This window comes from Furipterus horrens, unplaced genomic scaffold (genome assembly GCF_987537825.1).
Source record: "Furipterus horrens unplaced genomic scaffold, mFurHor1.1.pri manual_scaffold_3, whole genome shotgun sequence".
NCBI classification, from domain to species: Eukaryota; Metazoa; Chordata; class Mammalia; order Chiroptera; family Furipteridae; genus Furipterus; species Furipterus horrens.
The window spans coordinates 84,882,823-84,909,275 of NW_028327173.1; the positions used below are offsets into that span (position 1 = coordinate 84,882,823).

Consider the following 26,453-nt stretch of genomic DNA (forward strand, 5'->3'; position numbering starts at 1 on the left):
TTGAGGATGCTGATAAAAGGCCTGGGCCCCCCCCTCTCCAGAAGCAGGCAAGTGCCTGCATACTCACAGCAGGTGCACACTCAACAAACAAATAATTAAGTACTTTCAGCAACTCCTGGATCCAGCGATAGAAAACAGTTATCTTTCTTTTTGTTTTTATTTCCTCTTAGCTGCCCAGCATCTGAATCCTTACTCCACAGTGGAAAATCCATCACTGGCTGAGTCCTGGTGGGCAACCAGGCCCTCCTTCCTTTCCCCAGAGCCACAAGGCCAGATGCTCACCCTCCCTGACATCTGGCCAGAGGGTGTGGTCAGGCAACCACTGAATGCTCATGCACACTGTATCGCAGCAGGGCACTTGAAGGGTTGGTGCTCCCACCATATGCTGCCCAAGATCCAGGAGTGTTCCTTGCCATGACCTCACATGTTCTGGCTGCACACACAGCTTCCTACCTGCCTCAAAAACAGATGTATATCCGTGTTGGCCATTGTGTGAGCTATCCAATATCTTCTAATGAATTGCTTCTCTAAGTTCTATTCTTTGTAATCACAAGTTTCCACTTATTCTAAGCCTCCCAGCCTTAATAAACCAATTCTGCAGCCTTCTTACCAAACTGGAGCCAATGGACCAAATGAGATTTAAAGAGATACTGGAAGTGAAGGTAAGAGGCAGACAAATTCAAGAATATTGTTATTAGAATTGAAGCAGGATTCCTACAAGCCAGCCCAAAGAAGCCTGTTTACCAGGGTAGCTTCCATATGGCTCTAGTTGTTATTTGAGATAATAGGTATAGTTCCAACCAAAAGTGACTGGCAGACATTTAATGAAAGAAAACTGGTAAAGAAAAGCTAGATGTCATAGAAACAAAGGACAATGCCTGTGGATACATGCATGTCTTTAATCAACAATATAGAGGTCCGTGCGTGTGTCCTTCCCTTTAGGAGTGGCCACTTGAGGACAAATACATCAATGCTCCCTTGGCACACCTGACTGAGCATTACAATTTGAAAAAGAAAACATTAATTTTGTTTTTTCTTTTCCTTAGTTCTTATCTGAGGATATTTTCATTGATTTGAAGAGGGAGAAGGAGGGAGAGAGAGAGAAAGAAAGGAGAGAGAGAGAAAAAGAGAAACATCTGTGTAAGAAAGAAACATCAACCAACCTCCTTCCTTCTGTATGCACCCCAACCAGGGATTAAACCCACAACTGAGGTATGTGCCCTAACTGGGAATCAAATCCGCAATCTTTTGATGCACTGGACCACATTTCAACCAACTGAGCCATCTGGCCAGGGCACAAGCCTAATTTTCAAAATAATCTCAGAATTTTTATAACTGAAATAGAAATAAACAAGTCTAGATCTTTTTAGTTCAGATAAATACATGACAAAGAGCAAGAAATGAGAAATAATTTGCCCAAGGACAAACAACTAGTTTCTAATAAGAGTTAGGACCCAGAGGTAACAACACTTATTCTATATGCCAGTTACCCTGCTAAGTATATTAAATAGAGCATTTGTTTTAATCCTCATCACAAACCAGCGATGGATCTATCAAAGTCATTTTACAGCATAGACAATGAAGCTCAGAAGTGAAATGCCTTATCCCTAGAGTTCATAAGAAACAGAGTAAAATTCAAAACTGTATTTGTTCATTCCTTGTCTGTTCCTCTCCCAGCTTTGTGGTTTGGGGGATGGGGTGGGTGGGGGTGCAATGTTCTTAACTTTTTGTGTATGCTATATAATGTCTCTATAATCTATGGACCTCTTCAAAGAGTGCTTTTAAATGCCTAAAACACATACGATAAAAAAAGAAAACCAATTACACCAAAACACAGTTCTCAAAAATTAAAAAATACATTTGAGAAACTGTGATATGATTCCTTATGAAAGCATTACATGATATCTAATATAGCACCTACCAACTACTGTTATTTGCCTTCTATCATCGACAGATCAAATATTAAAACAGTGACTTTGCATACATTAGTGTTCTAAGAGATATACCATGTTCCTTAATTGTTTCTACACAGGATGCTTTAAAAAAAATGGTAGAATTTATCATTTAGATTTTATAATGTTGAAGAATTAAAACACTCACTACTACAACCTATTACATACACAGAATATCTTCCTTTAATACCCAATAAAACTTGTTTTCCAACCACATAAAAGTAGTTTTATAGTTGTTCATATGGAAAATAATACAATAATAAATAATATAAGAATAAACTCTGTGTTCCACATACTCACTTCTGTAAACCTACTTTTACCCTACCCTGTATGTTTATATTCGGCCACAACCTACAGCTCAACAATAAAATGCAGAAGGAACTATAGTTTCAGGAATCAGGAGTTAGAAAATTTAATTTTTGCCAGTGCTTCACACACAGTCTCAAGAATATCATCACTAATCAATATATGAATGACCACAATAGCAAATACAGAAAGAAATTTACACAGACAAGTATGTTTTGATTCTGTGCACTTCATTTGTATTTGATGAATAGCCAGACAACCAAAAATGTTCAATAATTATGAGAATGAAGCAAAACTAACCAGACAAATAATGTATACTGTACTCTGAAAGAAGAAAAGCCGCATGAGATGAAAATGAGGCAGTCTTCTTCCATCCTTCCAATGACATACACAACGTGCCCACTACCTCCCACCCCCACTCAGTGCCCCTAAAGGACTCCTCACTAAGTTCACCCTGGGAACTTGTGCTTGTAAACTACACACACACACCCCTCCCCCCACGACTCACACATAATGCCTTTATTTGCACTGTTGACCCTGCTCAGAAGATCCTCCCGGATGACCTGCCCAACTCCCAATCATTCTCCAAGCTCACACATCCTCTTCTCTGGAGAGCCACTCTTAAAATGGTGTTAGCTGTTTAAGTGTCCATCTGCACCATCATACAGAACCACCTAAGAAGCTTCACATCCCTGGGCTGTGCCCAACACAGCCTGATGAACTAAACTAGAGAGTCACTTAACAATGCTCAATCAATGCCTGAAATAATTTAAAATTCTCATATGCCATCACGCTAACAAAAGCATTTCTACAAAGACCATATGAGTATATTCTATACTACACTATATTTTACATTCAGCGATCATTTTCCCTGCTTCCAGAGGATCTCAAAAACTATCATTTTAAAAGTCTGTTGGTACAGAGGATCAATTTTCTATCCTAACTTAAAGAGCATTCAAGTCACACTATTTTACTATTAAAGAAAACACTAAAATAAATCTCTCTGGGCAAATATCATTTTGCCTCTAGTAATTTCTTTGGGATAAATTTCAAGAAATAAGCATCTGGATAAAGAGGTTTATTTAAATGAGTGTAATATTAATACTCAGGTATAAAGCTCCACCATGCCATCAACAAGAAATGACTACATCTGTTCCACAACCTCAGCAGAACTGGGTTATTAAAATAAGTATCAAATGCACTGGTAAATAAAAATTATCTCCACACTGTTCCCATTTTCACATTTTATTACCGACAGTAATTTTTCCACATATTATTTGATCATTTATAATTTTCTTTGTCTATTTACTTATTATCACTTCTTACATATTAGAATAAGCTATTGTTTTAATATTAACTTTGTCTATCAGCTGTGAGATACATTTTTATATCTGCATTCTAATTCTCTAAGCCTGAGAGTGTAATCTCTCCAGGGATCTGAATGTTCTTGTACATTTTCTACCTTTTTCTCTATATTTTGATTTCCTATATATCTACTTCTTAACATTTAGTTTGATTTGTGGGGTGAAATTTCAGTCCTTCACCCCCCAAACACCTACTCAATTAATCCCAACATTGTTTTCAATTTTTTTGTTTCTTTTCTTCTCTTTTCCTTTTTTTTTTTTTTTTTTTTTTGAGGGAGGGGAGGGGAAGGCGAAAAAGACTGAGTGAAACATGGACGTGGAAAAGGAACACTGATTGGTTGCCTTTTGTACATGCCCTGAGTAAGAACCAAACCCATAACCTAGGCATGTGCCCTGACTAGGAACAGAAGTCTTGATCTTCTGGTTCACGGGACAACGCCCAAGTAACTGAGCTACATCAGCCAGGGCCCAACACTGTTTTTAAATGATCCTTCGCTGTTCATGGATATGTTTATGTATGTATAAGTCCTATTGGCAGAATTCTATAGAATAAATATAGATACTTTTGGAAAAATTTAGCTGTTCAACTGGACATACTCCAGCTTTATTTTTCAAACAACATGAAAACATGATGAACAGCTCTTACTGACAGGGTAATCTCGCAGGTCAATCTCAACCAAGACCACAGAAGTGTATGTATTTATATACAGATAGACCCTGCTATATAGGCTTACATACTTTATATAACTAAAAATAATAATACCAACATCCATGAGGTGTCAGTAGTTCTTCATACATTTGGTAGCAAGGTCTTGATTCACACAAATGGTATTTTTCCCAAATCTAACATGTCCAGCCCCTGAGCTTACTAGTGTGTTTTTCCAGGATATTTTTGTTGAGATCCTGCACTTACAGGGCTTTTCCAGTGACTGGTCAGGTCAGATGCCACATGGATCCTGGCCCAACCCTCAAGTGGAGAAACTACACCAAATATCCAAGCTACTCTTCTTAGCCAAGTCTCTCACCATTGAATTCCTCCTTCCTCTCTTTAAGGCTCCCATCATAAAAGGAAATAAGAAATATTATGTGTGTATGTGTGTGTTTGTGTAGGTTTTATGCAATAAAATGGCACTTACCACTTCGCACTTGTCTTACCACGCCTATTGAACAGCAAGGCCTTGGAGGCTGGCATTTCTGCCAGAGTCACTTTGGCATCCTGCATGGAACTCAAAGGGCATGGCGCCTTGCATGGTTTTCCTGAGCACACTAGAAAAAACATCTGATCTACACAAAATAAAAAGTCTAAAATCTTATTTCATTTAATAAAACTCTCCTAAAAAATTTATCATAGGTACTGTTGCCAAAAATATGGTTTTTTAAAGCCTAAGGGGGGAAAGTAATCATTTTTATAAACCTGCTATAGACCCATCTCAAGAAACACACTTATATCAGTATTTTCATAAAAATGACATTCATATTATAACCCCACACTTCATTATTGCAACAAATGAATGTGCTCAAAGGCCATTTAATGTTTACAAAATCCATTATTTTACTATAGAACTTTGGTTGTGCTTGTTAAAGGAATGCATGAGTTGTTAAATTGGACATTATTGCAGGCAGCACAGGGCTGAAACTCCAAGTGCCAGGTGACTGCATATAATATGTCTGCATAATTTCATCACCCACGTGACCAGAAACTTTCTGATTCCACTTCACAGCAAAGGAACTCTGAATCCTGGTTTCCTGTGTGTCTAGATTCTGCAATGTCAATATTGTGAAATTTATAGCTATCAAGTATTTATTTTCAAGAATTACTCTTAATAAACACAGTGTCCACAACAAACATTGTTCAGAAGAAATTAAAGGCTTCCAAAAAGAAGAGGCAGTGTCTAGAAATTTAATTTTTTAAATTTAATAAAAAGCATTATAAAATATTCTGGCATAAGGTACTTGGCTAAAGTTAAGTAAATGTTAAGAGAAAATGTTAACTTCTCAGTTCTAAAAATCATATTAAAGTATGGTTATTAAGAGGATCTTAACGTGTCATAGTCCAATCATATCCTCTCTAAAACCAAATATGACATTAAAACCTGAAGCAACCAAATGTAACAGTTCCTCTATATTAACTTAAATATCAGGGGACAGCCCTGGCCACATGGCTCAATTGGAGCATTGTCTATGCACCAAAGGGTTGCTGGTTCAATTCCTAATCTGGGCACACACCTAGGTTGTGGGTTTAATCCCTGTTTGTGGCACAATACAGGAAGAAACCAAGCAATGTTTCTTCCTCACATCACATTTTCTCTGTCCTTTCTCTCCTCTCTCTCTCTCTTTCTCTCTGTAGCTCTGCTCTCTCTCCTCTTTCTCTCCCCGCCTTCTCTCTCTCTCTAAAAAAAAAAAAAAAAATCGATGGAAACATGTCCTCGGAAGGCTAATAAATAAATAAATAAATATGAGACAGCCTCTGAGGTTGAACAGAGTGAGCTCTAGTCCAGCAAGATCCAAAAAAATTTCCTACAAAAGTCTTTCTCTCTATTTCAAGTGACACTCTGTGGCAGATGATCAAAACTGTCTGACACAATGTGAGCTCGCTAGAGCAACAAAATCTAACCTACTCCAGTGCTCTCTTCTCGATGAGACAAGCCATTATAAAGACTCAAACAGTGTTTTTTTTAAAAAAATAAAAGTAATTATCTCTACTACAGACCTTGTTTTGACCCTTCCAATCATGTCCTGAATTATGAAGATAATGAACTATCTTCTTTCATTTTATAGGGCTTCCCATAAGACAATCTTATACACAGTAAATCCTCACTTAAAGTTATCAACAGGTTCTGAAACTTGAAGTGAAATAACGAATCAATAACAAAACCAATGTTACCATAGGCTAATTGATATAAACAAGAATTAAGTCCCTATAGCATCTCATCAATGTTCTAACAAAATGACTTTATTCTAGGATCTACTGTAAATATGAGCTCATACACCATAAAGTGGCCATAAAAAGTTCATCACCTACAAGCACATAAAATTTAGATTTTAAAAAGAAAATCAGTAGAAGATATTGGAAACATGTGGGTATCTGGAAAAGAGCACTGAACCAAAATGTACTATGACAAAAATACAGTATATGCTTCAATTACTGTATAAAGTACCAACATTATTGTATAGAATGAAACGAAAACTTAAAAGTAAATATAAGTAAGAAGTAGAGAATCTGATAAAGAAAACGTTGGCAAATTATATTCCCAACCACAATGTGTTGGGTGCGTACACTACCATCTACTGAATGCCTACTACATGCCAGATATTGTATCTATGTTGTATTTACTCTTCACAGTCACCAGGTAGATATCATTCTCAATTTAAGGTGAGTTAACAGACTCGCAGGATCAAATAACTTTCCATAAATGACAGATCTAGTTGGTCACAGTATCAAGATTCAATCCCAATTCCACAACTCCAAACCCCTTGCTTTTTGTCCCCCAACTAAACCACATTTTCAGTGACAGTAGCTTAGATTTAAAAGTTATCAGTGGGCTGCCCTGGCTGGTGTGGCTCAGTGGGTTGAATGCCAGCCTGTGAACCAAAAGATCATCAGCTCGATTCCCAGTCAGGGCACACGCCTAGGTTGTGGGCCAGGTCCCCAGTTGGGGGTGTGCAAGAGGCAACTTATTTATGTATGTCTCACATACACATCAATGTTTCTTTCCCTCTCTTCTCTTCTCTCTAAAATATAAAGTCCTTTTTAAAAAATGACCAAAATGCAGTTAAAAAAAAAAAGAGTTATCAGTGGGCTAATATTTGTATGAGTAGTATGGATTTAAAATAACAATAATGGCTGCAACGTACCCTAAAAGCACAAACATCTCACTTTGTTTCTTTTAAACAGTAATCACTAGATTTTCAGCCAAAGTGATGGGTTTCTATGAGCAGTCCTAAGTAAGAAGACTGCCAAAATACATTGTGCAATTTGATGTTCTCAGGGCTCAAGACAGTGCCTGCCACCTTGGGGATGCTTAGAACAACTTCAGAGAAAATGTAGCAATGGCAAAACAAAGAGAATGACAAATCTTCTCTCTAAAATACAACTTAAACTAGACAAAACTCAAAAACAACCAGTTCAGCACTCTGGTAATCAACCAAAGCCATACACAAACCAAGACGTGCTTCTTCATGAAAAGGACTGAACTTCAGGTAAGATCAGCACAGCACAAGCCTATGGCATTTCTGCTTGTCCCATCAAGTAGCAATTCCATCAGCAAAAACACACAAAGGCCGGAGGTTCTGCCAACCTGGGCTGAAGTCTTGTTAGGGGCAAGCAAGAAACCAAGTTACTAGCCAAGTTTTAGCAGGGAGTTCTGGGAGGTGAGACAACCACAGTGCCCTTGATAAACCTTTACAGAAATCACACCTACACACACACAAAGATGCACAGTGGCAGGATGCCGCTTAGGGAGCATTTTTCAGAAGGTGCTCCTCTCAAAAGATGGCTCCAGTTTTCCGAAGAGCAATCCTTCACAAGATGTTTGGTGTACAGCATTGTAAATCATTACTTACAACATTTTTCTGTCACTGTGAGTTAAGTATAGAGGTGACTAATGGAGACAATATAATTAGAAAAAGGACAGCATTCTATCTCCAACACCAAGCTCCCTGACAACATATGTAGGCCTTTGGGTGGAGACCCACAATCCTGGCATTGGAACATCAAGAACAAGTGAATTTTTCTGGCGAGACCAACTCAAGCTCTAAGGCTCTCTCTTCCCCTTAGACCCACAAGATAGGGCCTGCTTCCCAAACAAATACGAATCCCCTTGTCATGCTTGGCAGGCTGCAGATCCCAAATACTAACCCAGTAGCTCTAGGTTCCCTTATAACTCATTCCTACAGTATCTTCTATGGGAAAGATGAAACATTCTTCCTTATTCGCAAACATAAAGGCATTTCTAAATAAATACTCCAACTCTCCTCTATTCCTAGACAGAGGTCAGTAAACTTTCAGTGAAGAGCTAGAAGTTAATATTCTAGGCTTTGCGAGCCAATTGCAACTACTCAACTCCACCTCTACAGCACACAGCTCGAAAGCAGTAGTAGACAACATGCAAATGATGGGCATCGCTGCATTTCAATAAAATGGTTTTACAAAAACAGGGGGCAGATTGGATTCAACCAGTAGATTGTAGTTTGCTGACCTTGCCCTAGAATAATAGCTATTAAAGTTAAAAAGGAAATTACAGAACAACATAACCCTACCCCCGAACCCCTACTCACACCTAGGCCTTGTTCTCAACAAGAAACTAAGTTCAAGTTATTTGCTCAAGGTCATATAGTACTCTTTTGCTGCCTTGTTCATACACATGAAGATGATTTTCTGAAATTTAAAAAAGAGAAAAGCGAAGGAGAAACTGCCTCATTCTTTCAACCTACCATCCTATTTCCTGGATATCAACAAAGCATGATTTAACATGAAGGTGTTACTGATTTTTTTTTTAAATACACGTTATTGGGGGGGCAGTTTTAGGTTCACAGCACAAGAGAGAGGAATGTACAAGAGACTTCTTACGTATCTCCTCCCCTAACACATGCATGGCCTCCCCCACTATCAACACCTCCCACCAGAGTGGTACATTTGTTAAAACTGATGAACATACATCGAAATGTCATTATCATCCAATGTCCATAGTTCACAGTAAGGTTCACTAGGGGTGTTGTACATTCTATGGGTCTGGACAAATGTATAATGGCATCTATCCCCCACTAGAGCGTCATACAGAGTAGTTTCACTGCTCTAAAAATCCTCCTTGGGAAGGTTGTTTTTTTATTTCAAATTATTATAAGATAGTCTCTAGCCTCTAACATATCTTCGGTAAATATTCACCTTAGTATAAAAGAATTCAACTTGATAATTTTATAATTGTCATAAATAAGATGTCTACATGTCAAACACTAGGTTTCCTTTCCTCTTCCTTAGTTTCAAGGTCATTCAGAAATCCACTCTAATCAAGCAAACCAGACCCCCAACCACTTCCATATGATCCCCCCAATTCTTTCTTCTGCCCAAGTCTCAGAACAATTTATTTTCTCTGCCAATCTATCGTTTCATTCTTTAAAAACCCATCTCAAAACTCTCCCTCATGCAGGTTTTCATTGAGAAAACATTAATACTTGCATGTATTTTCTGACTGCTTTTATCCCACTCAGGTTTTTTTTTTTTTGCTCAGTTTTCCCTTTGAGAATACAACACTGCATGTACCATATTAACATAAAATTACATATCTATTGCTTTATATTGCTCTTATATCTTTTTCATGTGTTTGGAGACATATTAAAAACTCTTAGGAGGCAGGGATAAGGTTTTATTTCTAAGCATAGTATATTATCATGTTCATTATTCATAAATTAAAATGGAAGACATAAAATCTCCTAACTTTAATCCCTTAAAAGTAGCTCTTCATTAACCCTGTATCTAATCTGAAATCTGGAAGAGCCTACATATATCTAAAATAGTACACTTTTTCTATATTCTGCTGTACTTACTGTACGAGGAAAATTATAAAATGCTTCCATCTTTTTTTTAGAATTTTAATATTTTAATATTAGTTTTCCCAGAAATAGTTTCAAAGTCTTTATGTCCAAAGTTTCAACTGTTATGCTAAGACTCACATTTAAATACTGCCAGTCTCCATTTTAAACAAAACATCTCTACATGTAAGCAAACATGGTGAAACAACTAATTTTTCTCTTTTCCCTCGATGGCCTGCAATAAATCCACCCTTGGGTCATGCACACATACACATCTCTGAAATGGATTTCCAACAATTAAGAACATAGTGGGGGGAAAAAAGTCCTTCAAATGCTGGCCTCCTGAGTAAACTCAGCTCATATGTGCTATGCTTGGCAAGTTCTAATTTATAACAGGGATGGAGAGCATCTCCAGGCACTTACAAACCAGAGTTCTTTCTACTAGCAACATTAACAAGCATAAACTTGACAATTAAAAGCAAAGGCACTGGAGCTGCTGTGGGACTGAGGACAGTTAGGAACCTCCTCATGCCTCATTGCCATGTCTATAAAACTGGGTCAATAATAGTTCGTATCTCACGTGGTTTTTAGGATTAAATGAGCAAGTATGCAAACACAGACACACACACACACACACACACACACACACACACACCTTTGAATACTGCCCAGTACACACACCTATGAATAGCTTAGCTCTTTTCATCACCATAAAAATAATATAACACAACCTTCCTCTTGCCACCAGCCCACAACAAACCATACTACAGAAAGCAGTATGATTAAAAATAAAATTCTAAAGACCACTCCATAAATCCCATCTCAAACAAGATACAAATAAGCTGCTCAAAGTCAATTCACCTAAACATCTCTGCCTAACTTTCTCATCTGTAAAATGAACTAAATGACCTCCAAGGTCTGTCCTTCCCAGATGTAAAATCTGGGTAATTCTCTTGGAGAGGCATATAAGAAACTAGTATCATAAGAGAAAACTCTCTGTTACACTGGCATCATTTAACTACCTGTGTATCAGCTCAGTTCATTTTTATATAAATTATCAAACACTGCCCCAACTTTACGTTCAATTTATGTCTATTTGGAACTATTAAGCGGTTTTATGATGATCTCATCTTTTTCTTCACTGGTCAATCTAAAAGAGCTGGAAGATAAGCACATATAAGCACACCTCAAAATGAAAAATAAGTATATTTGAATAAATTCATATTCTAATCATATAGGCACCCAGAAATATTATATGTATATAGCCACTAAAGTACCATAAAAGTCAAGCTTTGCATCAAAAAAGCAATTTCATACTTAGCAACTGATATTCTAATTACATTGTAGTCAACTACTTTGTCATCACTATACATTTTTTAAAATATATTTGCATGGCTGCATAGCCTTGGAATATTTTCTAGAATAAAATTCATCCCAGAAAATTTCTAAGAACCTTCTGAAAACTTTTCTTTTTAAAGTTGAAAAAAAGTCAAAATTAATGTATTGCTGCAGCACGCATAAGCCTTAAACCTAATGGTCAAGATCTGCCTTCTGAAAGACTGACTTGAATATTAAAAAGAAAGAAGCCTATCTGATAAGTTTCTGTGCTATAGTGAATATGAATAATGACTAACAGTATTACACATATCAAGTGCTTTATAAGAATATCTGAGCATCATCTGTAATTGGCAGATTATTGATATGCAAAAGAATACTGTTAAAATGTTTTAAAAGATTAAATACGTGAATGAAAAAATAAGACACTTAATTTATTCATAAAATGTTTTTTCAGATAACACAAGAATCAACATTAAACCAGACTGTTCAAATTACATTACATTCTAAATGGAAATCTTAAAATTGTATGTATATGACGGGATTTTACGCACATTATGCTTTTGTCTACTCTATGGTGAGATAAAATCATACCTCATCAGAACATATTTTGTGCAAAGATGTTTTAAAATAAAATCATTGCTCTAATTAATCATATTATTACCTTTTATGTTTGCTTTTAAAAAGAAAAAAGCATTTGGTTAATAAGCATTCAAAACGTATCAAATAAGCTCTCAAAATAAGCTGAAAATAATTATTTGGAAAAAAAAGCTTGCTATATTAAATTTTTACTCCTATTTTTATCCTAGTCAAAATGATTATCAGCTACTTACATGATAGCACCTAATAACTTCAAACTGCTTTTTACCTACATCATCAAAACTATTTTTTAAGTTATTGCTTATTTCCTTTCTAGCTACAGTTGTAGACAATTTTTAAAATAAGCCATACGGTTCTTCTCTGATTTCTCAAATCTCAAGGCTGTGAACACAGAACTGCAAATCTAACATTCAAATGTGAAAAATAATGCATAAACAGCTGGAATTCTATCTGAAAATCACTGAAATTAAAGCTCATTAGTCATAAATTCAGTAAGAAAATCCCACTCAACAAGGAAACATTTCATTCGTTGCTTTTATAAAATAATCACTGGAATGGGCCCCACATTGATAGCATGCAAAGATATTCTTACTAATCATTAGATTAATTCTGAACACCCAGTTGGGTTTCTCTGGTCTCCACAGAGGAAGAGAGCAGGGGATGGAGAGAAGGTACCATATCAGAACCTAAAGAACAATGATGACTGGAGTGCTTCATTTCAACCCCACGTGATTAGGACGTTGACATTTTTAAAAACAGCTCAATGGTAACAAAGACAACCTCTCAATCACTTCCAGAGAAGGAGATGCAGACAGAATATTATATTTAACTTCATTTAATGCTGTCGAAAAATCAGGAAAGGTCTGAATGAGTTCAGGCAGACAAATCAAGAAGGCAGAAGAGTAGGTAAGAATTTTTCTTCCCAAATTATTTTCTGCACTGACCTCTCTTCCAAATCGCAATCCTTGAGTAGTTAGGGCAAGAAAGACACATATTAGTAATCAATGTTGAGTACTTAATGTAGCATCAAAATGCAGGTAAACATTTTATCAATATATAGGTATTACGCATGAGCATATGCAGAGCATATGCAACCCAGGAGTTTAATATAAGCCATTTTTTATAGAAAGTGACAACTCTGTCAATAACAGAGTTTACTTTGAGGCAGGCTTTGTGCCAAATGCTTACACTTGCCCTGTTTTCTAATATTCATGCATTATCTCTAGTTAACAGATAAGGAAACCAACAATCCAGCTTGTATAAGGCCTCACAGTCCCTAATAGCCAGAGCCAAACACTTTACCACGACTACATTAATTAAAGTACCGAAGAGGTAAACTCTAGGAATCCAAAGGATAAGTCTCATGTAGAACAAAGTTAATAAGAACTACGGCATATCCTTGAATAACCTCGTTTTGTTCAAAGTTGTTTCATCAAACTTTGATGAGATATTGCAGGAACCTAACTCTTAGCCTGTGGTAAAATCAGTTTCATTATACGCAGTTTTATTTAAAGTTGCAAAACCTACTGAGGATGTTGAGTGAGGACTTTCTGTACTCAGTTTATCTGTTTAGGCAATTAAAATTCTGCATTATAACAGGTTTACGAATCAGAGGCTACCAATTATTGGAAGAAGCATTTGCTATTCAAGGTTCCAAATGTAAACAAATTTCATGAAGAGAAATCATTTTTAACCCTCTAGTTTGCTGAAGAGCTAACAAATATTTTTTTGTTGAGCACAGATAGACAACTAAAATAGGCTCTTTAGACATATAATTTATATCCAGATAAAGATGACAGACCTGTGGGAGAATAATTACAATGCAATCAATATCAAAAGACAAGTAAGGCACCCAAAGACACAAACAAAGGAGGCCCACTCTGTATTGGGGGAGGGAATGAAAAGGGAAGAAAATAGCAAATGGGGGTAAAAGCTCAGGGAAGAAGTGAAACCTTCTTTGGCAGAAACAACTTCTACAGAGTAAGAAAAGAGAGTGGAAATGGAAAAGGTGAAGAGAGACTTTCCAGAAAGAAGAGCAAGCACAGAAATGCTGGATTTGCATGCTGAGCTCCTGAAATGGCAATGATTTTTCATTAGACAGACTGGAAAACAAAAGGCCAAACTGTGGCAAGTATGTCTTAGCTAAATTCAGGACTTCGGACTTCATCTTATAAGGTGATAGGCTCCTACAGACCCCATGTGTGGACCTCAGCCATGTTCTGATCACCCTTCTAAGTGCTACTTCTCTCATTATAATAAAACTGTCTCTCGGTGGGAGAAAATAACTTTTTTTTTTTTTTTGCACTGTGTTAAGAGCTAAATGCATTCAACCAATGAAAACCAACTACATCAAATTCTCAAAATATGTTTTTCAAACGGTTACTATTTAGTATTTTCCACAACTGTGTTCCAATCTTAAAGTCAATGAGTCTTTGAAACCCTCGTCCCAAATTCAACTAATATAGGTAACACCTATTTTCTTTTTTTCTTTCCCCAAAGCTTTGAAACACATCCACAATGACGACTGGTGTAGCACAAAAACAGCCCTTTATCTTAAGGGGCCTGACATGGAACCCCTGCAAGTTCCTAGCTCCTCCAGTCTGTTACTCAAGAGTACACGCAAAGACCTGGAAGGCAGCGGAGACATGATCAGTAAGGAATGACTGCTGGGGCGGGCGGCACTGCCCTGCTGCTCCACTCATTACAACCACACACTGGTGCTCCCCCACCCTGGAGTTTCCCACATAGTGTCCTTGAGACCTAGGACAATATACAAAGTCTTTGTTCTGAACACCAAGTGTTCGTCTCATGCTCTTCTAATATTCTTATTCAACCTCACAAAGGATGTGTCTGTGTTAAATTCTACATACCTGCATCACCAAAGACAAAGGCTCTATCTGGTTTTATATATGGCTGAGGGTGCAGAGACTAGAATTCAACAAACTGCACTCCTACAAACTAAACATACTGCCCATCAAGTCTAACTGTTTTGTTTATGCCCCAAATTCATGTCCGCCCTTAACATACCAGTTCTTCTCATACTTTTCCACTAAAGAACCTCTAACATCCAAAGTATAAACTCCACTCCTTATAGGAGCATAGTCTGGGCATGCAGAATTTTAAATCCATGAAAATTCTCTATACTCTTTCATGACAGATCCCTATATTGCACTTTTTACTGGTATAATACTTCAATATGTGAATACACACATGTATATGTACTCTTCCTGAAGTAAAATTCATAGCGCAGGAAGTTACATTATGTTTATTCGTGCTTTTGCACATTTATAGGACTTTACCAAATCCAGCTAAAGAACAAAGATTAAATCAAAGAAAAACTACATTTTAAGAATTAAAGCTACCGTCAAAGCCTAAAAATACGTAACCTGAGATTTTTTTTTTAAGTATAAATCTTCTATTATTGACCTAATTAACAAACACAAGACAAATACTTCACAGACTGTTTTCCAAGGAAGCCTAAAAAAGAGGCTCCGCGTTAGGTGAAAACCCCTAGCGAGAGCATAGCAGTATGAGCAATGCACTCATCACAGCAAGCTGGGCTGTGTCTGACTCCCTTTCTGGTCTTCTGGTTTCTTCTCTCCCAGTTCCACAGCTAACTTTATGAGCTGGGTCTTCTACAAGCCGAAGCAGCGCGTCACAAGTAAAGCAAAACAAACATGGTATTCCAACTGTCACAGTGAGATATAAAATAAATGCTAAGATTTAAATTTTAGTAGCTAATGTTTCCCTGGCTTTAAGCACCAAACTGTGTCTAGTGAGAGTCCTCAATACATTTTTAGAAGGAAGCGGAAATTTTTAAAGTGTCACACCTTAGCACTTTCTTGCCTTTGTTACTCCATTTTTCAAACTGAAACAGCTTTCCATCATTCTTCTTTGTTGAACAAGTTAACTATCTGGCTCAGATACCACCTCTTCCATGAAGTCCTCCGACCCCCCAGTCAAGGTGACCGCGCCCCTGGGCCTGGAGAGGCTGCAGGGCTCACCAACAGGGCTTTAGTAGATTCTTGTGCTAATCTACTTTGATCTCTTTGTGAAGATCTGCATTCTAGAAAGTCTCTCCTTCCCCCTTTCCATTTCCACTCTATTTTCTTACTCTGTGTGGGAGTTGTCTCTGCCAAAGATTTCACTTCTTTGAGTTTTTTCCCCTTTTGCTATTCTCTTCTCTCCTTTTCATCCCTCCCCCCAATAGTCAGTGGGCTGAGAGTTCATAACTGCCTTAGTGAAGCAACCTTCTAAACTCTCACTAATGGACTGGAATCCAATTTATTTCAGTTTCTCTTAGAAAACTTTAAAAACACCATTTCAGAAAACAAGCAAGTTTGCTATTACAACTTTTAACTGCACATACTAAATTTAGACTCAGATTTGATGGACCTTCACAATGTGATTTCTCCTAATTCTTCCACTCCAATATCCTACCTCTCTCCCTCTTTCCATTCTCCCCTGAGTAAAACATCTTACGCACTAGTAATGGAGAATAACTTAAGAGTATCTTTGATTTCCCAAATTATGTCATGGCTTCTACCTCAGGATGAAATGCACTCACCTTGCCTTATCAGCTTCTTGGATAATTTCTGAGCCTTAAGTACCCAGTTCAGATGATACTTTTCCTTCCTTAAATCACCATCCTGCCCAATTCCAAAATGGCCACCCACAACCAAGACAAAATATGACCTCCTATCTCTGTGCCATACCTCTGTTCTTCACTTACTGAAGTAGCCCAGTTATATGGTTACCTATTTCCCCTCCTCAATTCCGTGTGCCTTTCAGCATCTATGTCTGATCACCATTTTATCCTAACCACCTAAAACCGTGGCACATGAAAATGTTCCACAAGTATCTGTTGAGTTGTACACTTGTTTGATATAGAAAGGAAAAGAGTATATAGTCTAAAAATATACATTTCTCAGGACAGTCATGTACTCTAAATTATAAAGTGCAGTTGACCACCGAACAAAACAGAGGTTAGGGGCACTACCCCACCAAGGTCAAAACTCCACAAATAACTTCTGACTTCCCAAAAACTTAACCACTAATAGCCTACTGTTGACAGAAGCCTTAGTGATCACATAAAGTCAATTAACACATTTTGTATGTTGTATGTACTACATATTATATTCTTATAATAAAGTAAGTGACAGAAAAGAAATGTTAAGAAAATCATGAGAAAATAATTTACTGTATTTATTGAAAAAAAATCCTCTGCAAATAATGAATCTGCACTGTTCAAATACAAATTGTTCAAGGGTGAACTATATGTACTTTAAATATAAAAAACATTTAATACTTATGACCTAATGAATAATACTTCCAGATCAATCATATATTCATTCCTTCAACAAATATCTGGGCTCCTATTAGCTGCCAGGAACTGTGCTAAGCCAGAGCACCCACCGGCCCCTAGGGTGACTTTGTGTATATTGGAACAAGGTGCCCTCTCTGGGCGGGTGAATTATAAAACCTGGCCCCAGATGAGCCTAGAAGGGGGAACTGGAATGAACACTTCAGCTGGCACCTGTGGGTGTGGAAGATCTGCCTACAGTCATGAATGAGAAAAAGTCCCTACTTTCTGAAGCTCAGATTCTAGTTAAGGAGATAGGCAAAAACACACTCAATTTTTTTTTTGACTCTGGAAAGTCAGACTTCAACACAACAACACTTAATGTTCTCTGTATACATCCTCACCCCATTAAACACTGGTACTATAATCCATCAATTTGAACTTAGGCTGAGGAAGCCCAGAGGGTTCTAGTACTCTTAGGCAGGACACAGTTCTACCTCCAGATTCAAGCAGACCACAAAACCGACCACATTTTCAATTATCACTTTATGGTGACTGGCCTAATTTATTTCACCAAGAAACATTTTCAATTCATCTGTTGGATTTTAAATCATTTTTTACCTTGCATGTATTTGAGAATTTTTTTCTGTAATAGTAAATATTTCATAAGCTATTTTACTCAATTTGGAATTATTTACTTTAAGAGCTCACGGCTTAATGCTGCTACACTCTTATCTATTAAAGTTAAATATAAAAGATAACTGTTATTCCCAGCTGATAGAACACATTTGAATACAAGTCTTCTTAAAAAATAAGGCAAAATATGCTTACTTTTCTAATATTAAAATATCTCTTCACAGTTAAGGGGAAACACTCACTTTTGCATCTGTGTATAAAATGTATATTACTGTATATACATATTTTTGACCAATTGCTTCCTTGTGAAAAATAGGTCAGCTTCATTCTGAGTTCAGAAAATAATGATCCGAGTTAGTGTCAACTACAACTGTCGTCACTTCTTGTTACTCTTTAATGTATAGAGTAGTACAAAAATAAATCTCAAAAGAAGTATGGGGGAGGGGTAAAAAGTCCATGATGATCCAGTTGGCAGAATATCCAACCATTCATTTCAAATTCCTCGATCCAAAAAAAGTTTCTATTAAGAGATGATAAATCTGAGACTTTAATACCAACATCTAATGGTTGAAAAGGCATTATAATTTTGTTAAATTCAATTAATTCGCTCAACAAATATTTATTAAGCATCTCCTAAGAGATAAGAATTGTGCAAGGCAAGTGGAAGTGAACAAGGAAAATGGAAATAGCACTCCTGGAGCTCACCTTGGAGCAAGGTCAGCATCTAATAAGGTGCCATTCCTGTCACCAAACAGGTAGCTTTTGTAAGATTTACCATCAACCTGACTTCTCTTTGATACAAAGTCTTACCTCTTAGATTTCTGGGGTGAATCTGTTTAGTTCGAGGCATCTTCTCTGATTCAGGGGCCCCTTTTTCTTCTTAGGAACTGTAGGAAGAGCAGGTCACAAAAAGGTAGCTCCATAAACTTAATGTCCATCAATTAATCCATGTGCTTAAAAAGAAAAATAAATAAAAATCACATTTTACTATCATCAAAGGGAAAAGACACTTCAAAGGTAATGAATGGCTTAACACAACACTAATCTAAACTCAACAAAAGGTAACCAAGCTGGCGACTGCTGCAAAAAATTATTTACTAAATTTTAACTAAACACAGGACACATTATTTTGCCAATATCTGGGCTTTCTCATTAAGAAAACAGAAAAAACTCACTGTAACTTTATCAAAAACATGAAAAAATTCACTAAATTGTTTTATAGTAACATAACCAGGTATAATTAAAGTATAGAATCGGGCTATAAAATGGGATATGCTTTATATAGAATATGTCTGCCCATTCATAAATTCTTTGGGGGCAGGGATCATGTCTCATTCATCTTGTTTCACTGAGTTAATTCACTTAACATATGTAGTTGCTATTGTGGATGTTCCCCATTATTCCAGTTCCCCCTTCTAGGGTAATGGTAGGACTGCGCTTTCTGCCTCCCTGTGTTTAGCTAAAATGTGTGACCAGTTATGGCTACTGACTTGTGAGTGGAAGTGACACATGTTTGGAATATTTAGTTGTAGACACAGGGTCCTTCAGAGCTCCTTTACCTCTGCCATGGGACAGCCACCTCTTCTAGACAGTGCACCTGACATCACAGAGCTGAACTCCCCCTAACCCAACATAATCACTTGGCATAAATAAAGAGACCTTTGTTGTTTTAAGTCACTGAAGTTTGGGGTTATTTGTTATTACAGCATAACCTAGTCTGTCCTGACTTAAGTCATTTTAAAAACCATGATCTTTCCTTTATAGTAAAGAAATAAATACCACATGTAACGAAACATGACAATATACCAAGACGGTAATAATCTGAATCCTAATCATCTTCTCTCCCCAAATCAGCTACCTTGGCCTCCACTTCCACATGGTCCTCAAAATTTTAGTTTTAACTTCCTGCAATGTGGCTGATAAGCAAAGTCCATTGTTATGATGTTAAACGCCAAATTTTTAAACACTGAGCCAAGACACAAAAACTAGAATAGGGATGTCCTATTTAAAACTGTTGTTGTATCCTGTACTGCAGAAGAAACAAGAGAATACTTATTGAGCACCTACTGTGTACTTACATTACTTTCTACACATTACTTAATTTAATCCTAATAACTGGCAAGGTAGCTATTGCTTATCCATTTTATAGATAAGAAAATTAAGTCAGTGAAAGGTGAACTAATGTGTCCATGGTCAACAACTAAGGAAAGTGGCACGATGTAACTTGGTTACTCTCGGAGCCTATTTCCTCAATGAAGATAGTACCTACTGTCGGAGTTTTATTAAAGAAGCTGTGTAGCACAACTCATGACTATATATTGTGGTGTCAAACCAGTCCAGGTTCAAAGTCAGGTTTTACCTCTTACTGTGTAGTCTTGTTCAAGGTACTTAACCTCTCTAAAGATCAGATTTTCTAACTGTAAAACTAGGTAATACTATCCACCTCATAGGCTGTAAGGACTAAACAATGTGCCACTGCCTAAACACACAAAAATATTCAAATACTTATTCTGAAGAAAGCCTATATGGGAAAGGCTGTATCTAATATCCCAGGATATGGTTTTAGAAATTTATGATTTCATTGTAACAGAAGACTACAACTGACTTCAGTATTTTATCCCTGATATGGCTAAATGTGGGTACTGACAAAAATATTTGCAGTTTTTTTATGCATAGCAAAGAATATAAAATAGGATGATCCAATACGATGCATGTATTTCATCTAGCACTGTGCTAAATGACCTACAAAAGATATGGTTCCTCAACTCCCTGCAGTAATGACATCCACCATCCGATTCATGAAGCTTCTGATTCAACAGAAAATTTAGACATTAGGGCCAAATAAAGTGTACGTTTAAATACGTTCTTTGTTCAACTTAAAGCTCTTAAATGGTCACGGTATTTGGAAGTTTTTAAAGCGTGAACTCTGATTGTAATAGTCACGTGATCCCCAGAAGATCAAGAGTATAAACTGTAAAATATGCAAATTCCCAATCAGTAACAGCTTTTTGCTACCTCATTGACTGCCTACCCACTGTCCTTAGCTGTCCATCCCATGTTTAAATCCTTGTGAGAGGAGAGAGTGGGCATTTTCAAAGACTACAGCAGCTCTGTGACGACCAAGACGAGTGATAAATCATTCCTTCACAGGAAAGAAAGAAATACCACATGGAGCAAAGACATGACACGATCAAAAAGCGTAAAGACAGTTGCAAGGAGAAAAACCATGAATGAAATGTGGAGGGCGGAGCCTGGGAAAACCCCTCTGCAACGCCGTACTGAACAAAGCACTTCGAATGCCAGGAGGAGGGGTAGGGGGATGGAAGTGGCAGCTCTGGAAGGCGCCCGGAGTGGATGAGAAGAAGAGCGGGAGGATGGCAAGAGGAGACCAGCGCGGCCGCCCAGAGACTCCTCCTCGCTGCCCGCTCCGCCAGCTCCCCCTCCTCTCCAGCAGCAACTCCTTCCCCAGCGTGACCCCAAAGGGAGCCTAATCCGACCGGCCCCTAAACCGACCGCCCTCTTCCCATCTGCTGCAAGCGAGTACTCCCAACCCGGAAAGAAACTACCCAGGTGGTTGGGAGTAAACAGGCACTTAGAGCAAAGAACGTAAGGAAGAGAAAGCCACAAAGCCGGGAGGTTGGGAAGCCGAGGCCTGGTCTCCCTTACCCCCCACCCTCTTGCAAAATGCGTCTGCGGCTGGAACGGCTGGGTCCCACCGTACCTGCTCAGCTCGCAGGACCGCAGCTCGGGCCGCTCGCGCCCAGTGAGGGCGCCCAGAAGTGGCAAGCGTCTCCCGCACGCAGCCATCCCCTCTGCAAGGTCGGCGGTTGCACACACGCATACACACACGCGCGCCCGCACGCCCCCCGCCCGCGGAGGGGGATGTGGTCCTGCCTACCCCACCGCACCCCGCCGCCCTCCCCGCTGCAGCGCCTCCGCCACGGAGCCCGCGCCGAACCTGCTGCCAGCACGCCTGGAGGAGCGGCTGTCGCTGCAGCCGGCCCAAGAGCTACGCTGCTGATGGCGGCGCCGCAGCTCGGAATCTCCACGACCCCCGCGCGGCGGCGGCGACGACGGCGGCGGCGGCGGCGGCGCCAGGGAGCCCTCCTTCACTTGACAACCCCAAACACAAACATAACCTCCTCCTGCGGCTGCTCCCGGCCCCCGGCTCCGACTCCCCTCCCCGCCGCTGCTCTAGCAGCAGCTACACTAAAGGCCGGGGACTGGCACTCACACCATCCAGCACTGAAATATTAAACAGGATAGCCGGCCAGGGGCCGACGGGGAAGCTCGGAGAGCGCGGGCGGAGGCTGCAAACGCCTGGCGGGGTAGACGGCCGAGCCCGCCGACGCCCCCGGCCGCAACAAGACCACAGCAGGGGAGAAGCGTTGGGGCGGGGGGGCGCGGGCAGCGAGGCCCTGACCGCATACCGTGGTGGGGCCCGGGGCGAGGCGGGTGTGGGCTTTACCTCTCCCCGGGACAGAGTGGGCACGTTTAGCCTCTTAAGGGGCGACGGGAAGAGCGCGGGCCGGGCGGCGCAGGGGAGGAAGGGCGAAGGTCCGAGGCTTTCCCGCGGGTGGGCGGGGCGGCAGGGGATCCCCGGGGGCGGGAGCCTGGAGGCCTACGGCTGCGACCAGCGGAAGGCGAAGGGGGCGTCCCCTGGTGGGGATTGAGGCTGTAGCTCTGTGGGGGAAGGGCAGAGGTCACCCCGGCGCGGAGGCCCAGCGGGACAGGCGAGGCTGCTGGCCCAGCCACAGAATAGGGGTAGGGTGTGTGCCCCGGTCCGGGCTCGCCTGGAGCCCGGAACCCCGGGTCTCCCCGGCGGGGCGGGCCCAAGAACGTGTCTCACCGAGTCGCCCGCCTGCGGCTCCGCCCCACTGGGCCACCACTGGGACTAGAAGAGGGGCGGAAGGAGGCATCGCGGCCCGAGGTGGGTGGGGCTGTGTTAGGGACTCAAGGGGCGGGACTCCGGGGTCCCGCCGGCTCCAGGACTGGCGCCCAGTGGGGGCAGAGAGGCGGCCTGGCCAGTCACGCGGTCCCCGCAAGGCCTAGCCTGGTCACGCAGTTGGGGCCAGCCGGTTCCAGAGGAGGGGCGGGGACTGGCGGGGCAGTAGTTTCCCTTTACCTTCTCTTCACTTTCTAAAGCAGGATGTGGGCCGGCCCGTGACGTCATGGGGTCCCCCAGCCCCGCCCCCCGCCCGGGCCGAATGGGGGTGGGGAAAGGGGGGGCACCCCAAGGGGGTTTCCTCAGCAACGCGTAGAGGGAAGGGGAAAGTCATTGTGAAACTTGAAACTCATTAACTTTGAAAAACAACTTTAAAAAAACGGGAGGTGCGGGGGGGGGGGGACGGGTGGTTGGTTTAGAGGGTGGAAGGGGACATATCATTAACCCTGAACTGAAACCACTTTTTGGTGGCGGATGTTCTATTAAAAGATAGAGAAAAGCCCAGGTTATTCCAGAGGCCGCTCCAAAGCCGTCTGGTGGTTCCCAGAGCTTGAGCAATGAGCACGTTAACCCTTGCCTGTCCGCCTGACAGCCTGCAGCAGGAAGATGGGTGTTTGAGGTCAAGAAAGCGGGGTGCGGGGCTGGGCAGCCGACCTGCTCCAGGGACAACAGAGAGAAGAGAAAGGGGGAAGACGGAATAATTACCATAAACCAGAGTTTGACCTCGGCTGCTAGAAAGCAACAGAGGAAGCAAGGAGTGGAAATCTTTGGAAAAGAAATCAGGAGGGTCTGGACCAGGGTAACGAACGAAGAAGGTTTTTGAAGATAGACCTAAAGAACATTTTAAGTTTGGGGCCCAGATATTCCACAAGTGCACCTAAGGAAGCAGGCAAAAGGGATTGGTTTTAGGAGCCATCCTGAACTTGGGAGGAATAAAGTAAAACAAAAATTTTGAAGCAGAAAGATTTCTCAGATTAAACCAAACGTTTCCCCTTTTAAGGAATAAAAATGCTAAAGACCGTACACCCTCTACGCTGGCCATCTGTGCAAACTCGAATCGTTTTGTTCCCTGGGACTTCATAAAGACGTCTAGGTTTTTCCAGCCGAGGTTCACCCTAAAATTCCCGAGGAATATCTCTATAAATTTTAAGTGTTAATTATTAACTATCCCATACCCATCAATTTAAAGGAAAGGTGTCTCTCAATTTTGCTTTTTATCCAATTCTAGAGATTTTCCCCCTTTGCTTTCTCCCTCTTCCCTAGTCCACCACCCATGAATTTCATGTGACCGTCCCTGTCTCCTCCTTTGATTGTAATATATAGAATTAGCTGCAAAACTTCCAACCTAAAGAGCATTTTCTCAATCTGTTGAGATTTTGCTTCGCCACAATTGTCATTCTGGCTCAGATAAACTTTTATAAGACTTTTCTTAGGCTGAAATAAATAAAGTAAAAGTCTCTGAGGAAATCCTACCTCTAGCTTATTTGAGCTATGAAAAGTTTAACACAAGAATAGGAATAATTAAAAACGGAATACTCAATAATGGCGAGCTTCTACCACAAAATGATGTCTTGTAAAGGAGGGAATACGCCTATTAAGAACTAACTTTGGTCATAAGAACAAAGATCATCCAACAACTGCCTTAATTTAAGTGATGGTTAACATAATATGCTTGCAACCTTGCAATGAAATAAATTTATTTTCCATGTGATATAATAATCTCATAAAATGAAATGGCATCTAATAGACTGCAGTCACAAACAGCGTGTAAATTTAACTAACTGGATATTTAAATAAGAAAATAAACATTCATTTACATGTGAAAGTATACCTAATCTGTCAGAGGATAAAAGATTAAGGTAGCTCCCTAATTATTAATTCTACTTTGTGTCACTTGTTAAGTCAAAAATGTTAACTGAATGAATATAATTTTAACCCAATAATTATAGAATGTAACAAATACATATTGTGAACACTGTTTATAAGGGATTTGGCATTGCTGTGAACTTTCTAACAAACATGAGATTTTATCATTTCAATTTGTTAAAGAATTTTTCTTAAATAGACTAGTCACAATTTAACTTTATTGAGCAATAACTATTAAATTTTTGAAATATATACAATACCGAAGAGCTTCCTATTTTCTATTTTTGAACTGATTTTCTAAATGCAATTCCTTTTCCTAATTCTACCTTTAATTCTAACTTCCTAGTTTTCAGAATAAGGATAGCCAGCTACATTATAAAATAGTTTCGGCTTGTTTTGTGGAAAATTTAGTTTCTCAAACTGTACCTTTTAAAACAAAATGTGCAGAAAATTTTTTGAAGAAAATAAGTGTGAGTGGTAAACAACAGAACTGTCAAAAATTCTGTAACAAATGGAGTAGGTGATCGTACTCTGCAAAAGAAAAGGAGGGGCGCCTAGGGGCCCATTTCTCTCAGGCTGCATCCCTACTGGCTAAGTGAACTCTTCTGGAGCCCCCTCTGAGATTGGGGTTCAAGTGAGGGCAGTGTCACCGAGAGGTTCTACCACATTTTCCTTGCTGAGCAATTTTGAGAGTACTGCTGTGCACCCCCAGGTTTTGCCGCGGGACTCTGCGCCACCAGCGTTACCCGCGCGCCGCCAGCACAGGTTCCCACGCGACCGCCGGCCCTGCCCGATCAGGCTCCCCCCTGGCGCGGCCCCGTGGCCTCGGCCCTCCGCCCTACGCACGGCCCGCAGCGCCACCGCCACGCGGAGATCCCGGAGGTTCCTCCCGGCGGCCGCCGAGTCACGCCGCCGCCCGTCCCTCCCCTCTGCTCTCCGCCCTCCGCCCTCCGCCCTCAGCGTGAGTTGGGCTTCCCAGTCCACCCGCTGAATCCCCTCCTCCTCAGGGCGACCCGGCGACAAAACCTTCCACTCACACCCTGCCAACTCTGCCGGACTCCCAGGCTCTTCCCAAACCAGACGCCAAACAAAAGAACCAAGATAAAACTTACCCGAACTGCAACGCAAAAGTCTGATCCAAAGCTTCCTGGGTTTAACTTTTAATTTTAAAAACAACAAAAGCAGAAACCAAAAGCCTCCTAGGTTGGAAGTGGGCGTGAGAGGAAATGCTAGGGGGAGGCGCTTGGTTCCCTCGGCTGCCTTTGGCCCCCTCCCCCCTCCTTTTCTGGCCCCTGCCTCGGGCTTTGATGTTATCTAGTGCACCGCCTACTTGGGTTTATACCGTGGGCTCTGCGCCGAGAATGATATACAGATATTTGGCACTTTATATGCTGGTTTGAAGAGAAGGAAGCAGGTGGTCACAGTAAAGAATCCCCACTTTTTAGCCCCGCACTGAGAAAGGAGCATTTGCCTTTGCTTTCCCTGTGTTACCTGAACTGAAATGAACAACCCACCTCTCCAGCAGTAATCCTTGAGATTCATTTCCCTCCACTGTCAGCACAAATTTAGAACAGGTAGTATGTATTGTACGTTTTCTGAGGCTTGCTTTGGTTTTTAGA

The 26,453-nt window shown here is 40.3% G+C and overlaps 1 protein-coding gene and 1 non-coding gene across 2 annotated transcripts in view; one reads left to right on the forward strand and one right to left on the reverse strand.

Moving 5' to 3' along the window:
• HIVEP1 (HIVEP zinc finger 1) overlaps positions 1-18,966 on the reverse strand; it is a 157,388-nt gene extending 138,422 nt beyond the window's left edge. Inside the window, exon 1 of the mRNA XM_090269812.1 lies at positions 18,834-18,966. Coding sequence (XP_090125938.1) covers positions 18,834-18,873 — 40 coding nt within the window. The 5' untranslated portion in view covers positions 18,874-18,966. The remainder of the gene's footprint in view (positions 1-18,833) is intronic.
• LOC150015428 (small nucleolar RNA SNORA28) lies at positions 6,165-6,290 on the forward strand. Its single transcript, XR_016510337.1, has one exon. It is a non-coding gene; the product is annotated as a small nucleolar RNA SNORA28 (small nucleolar RNA).
• Positions 18,967-26,453: the final 7,487 nt, after the last annotated feature.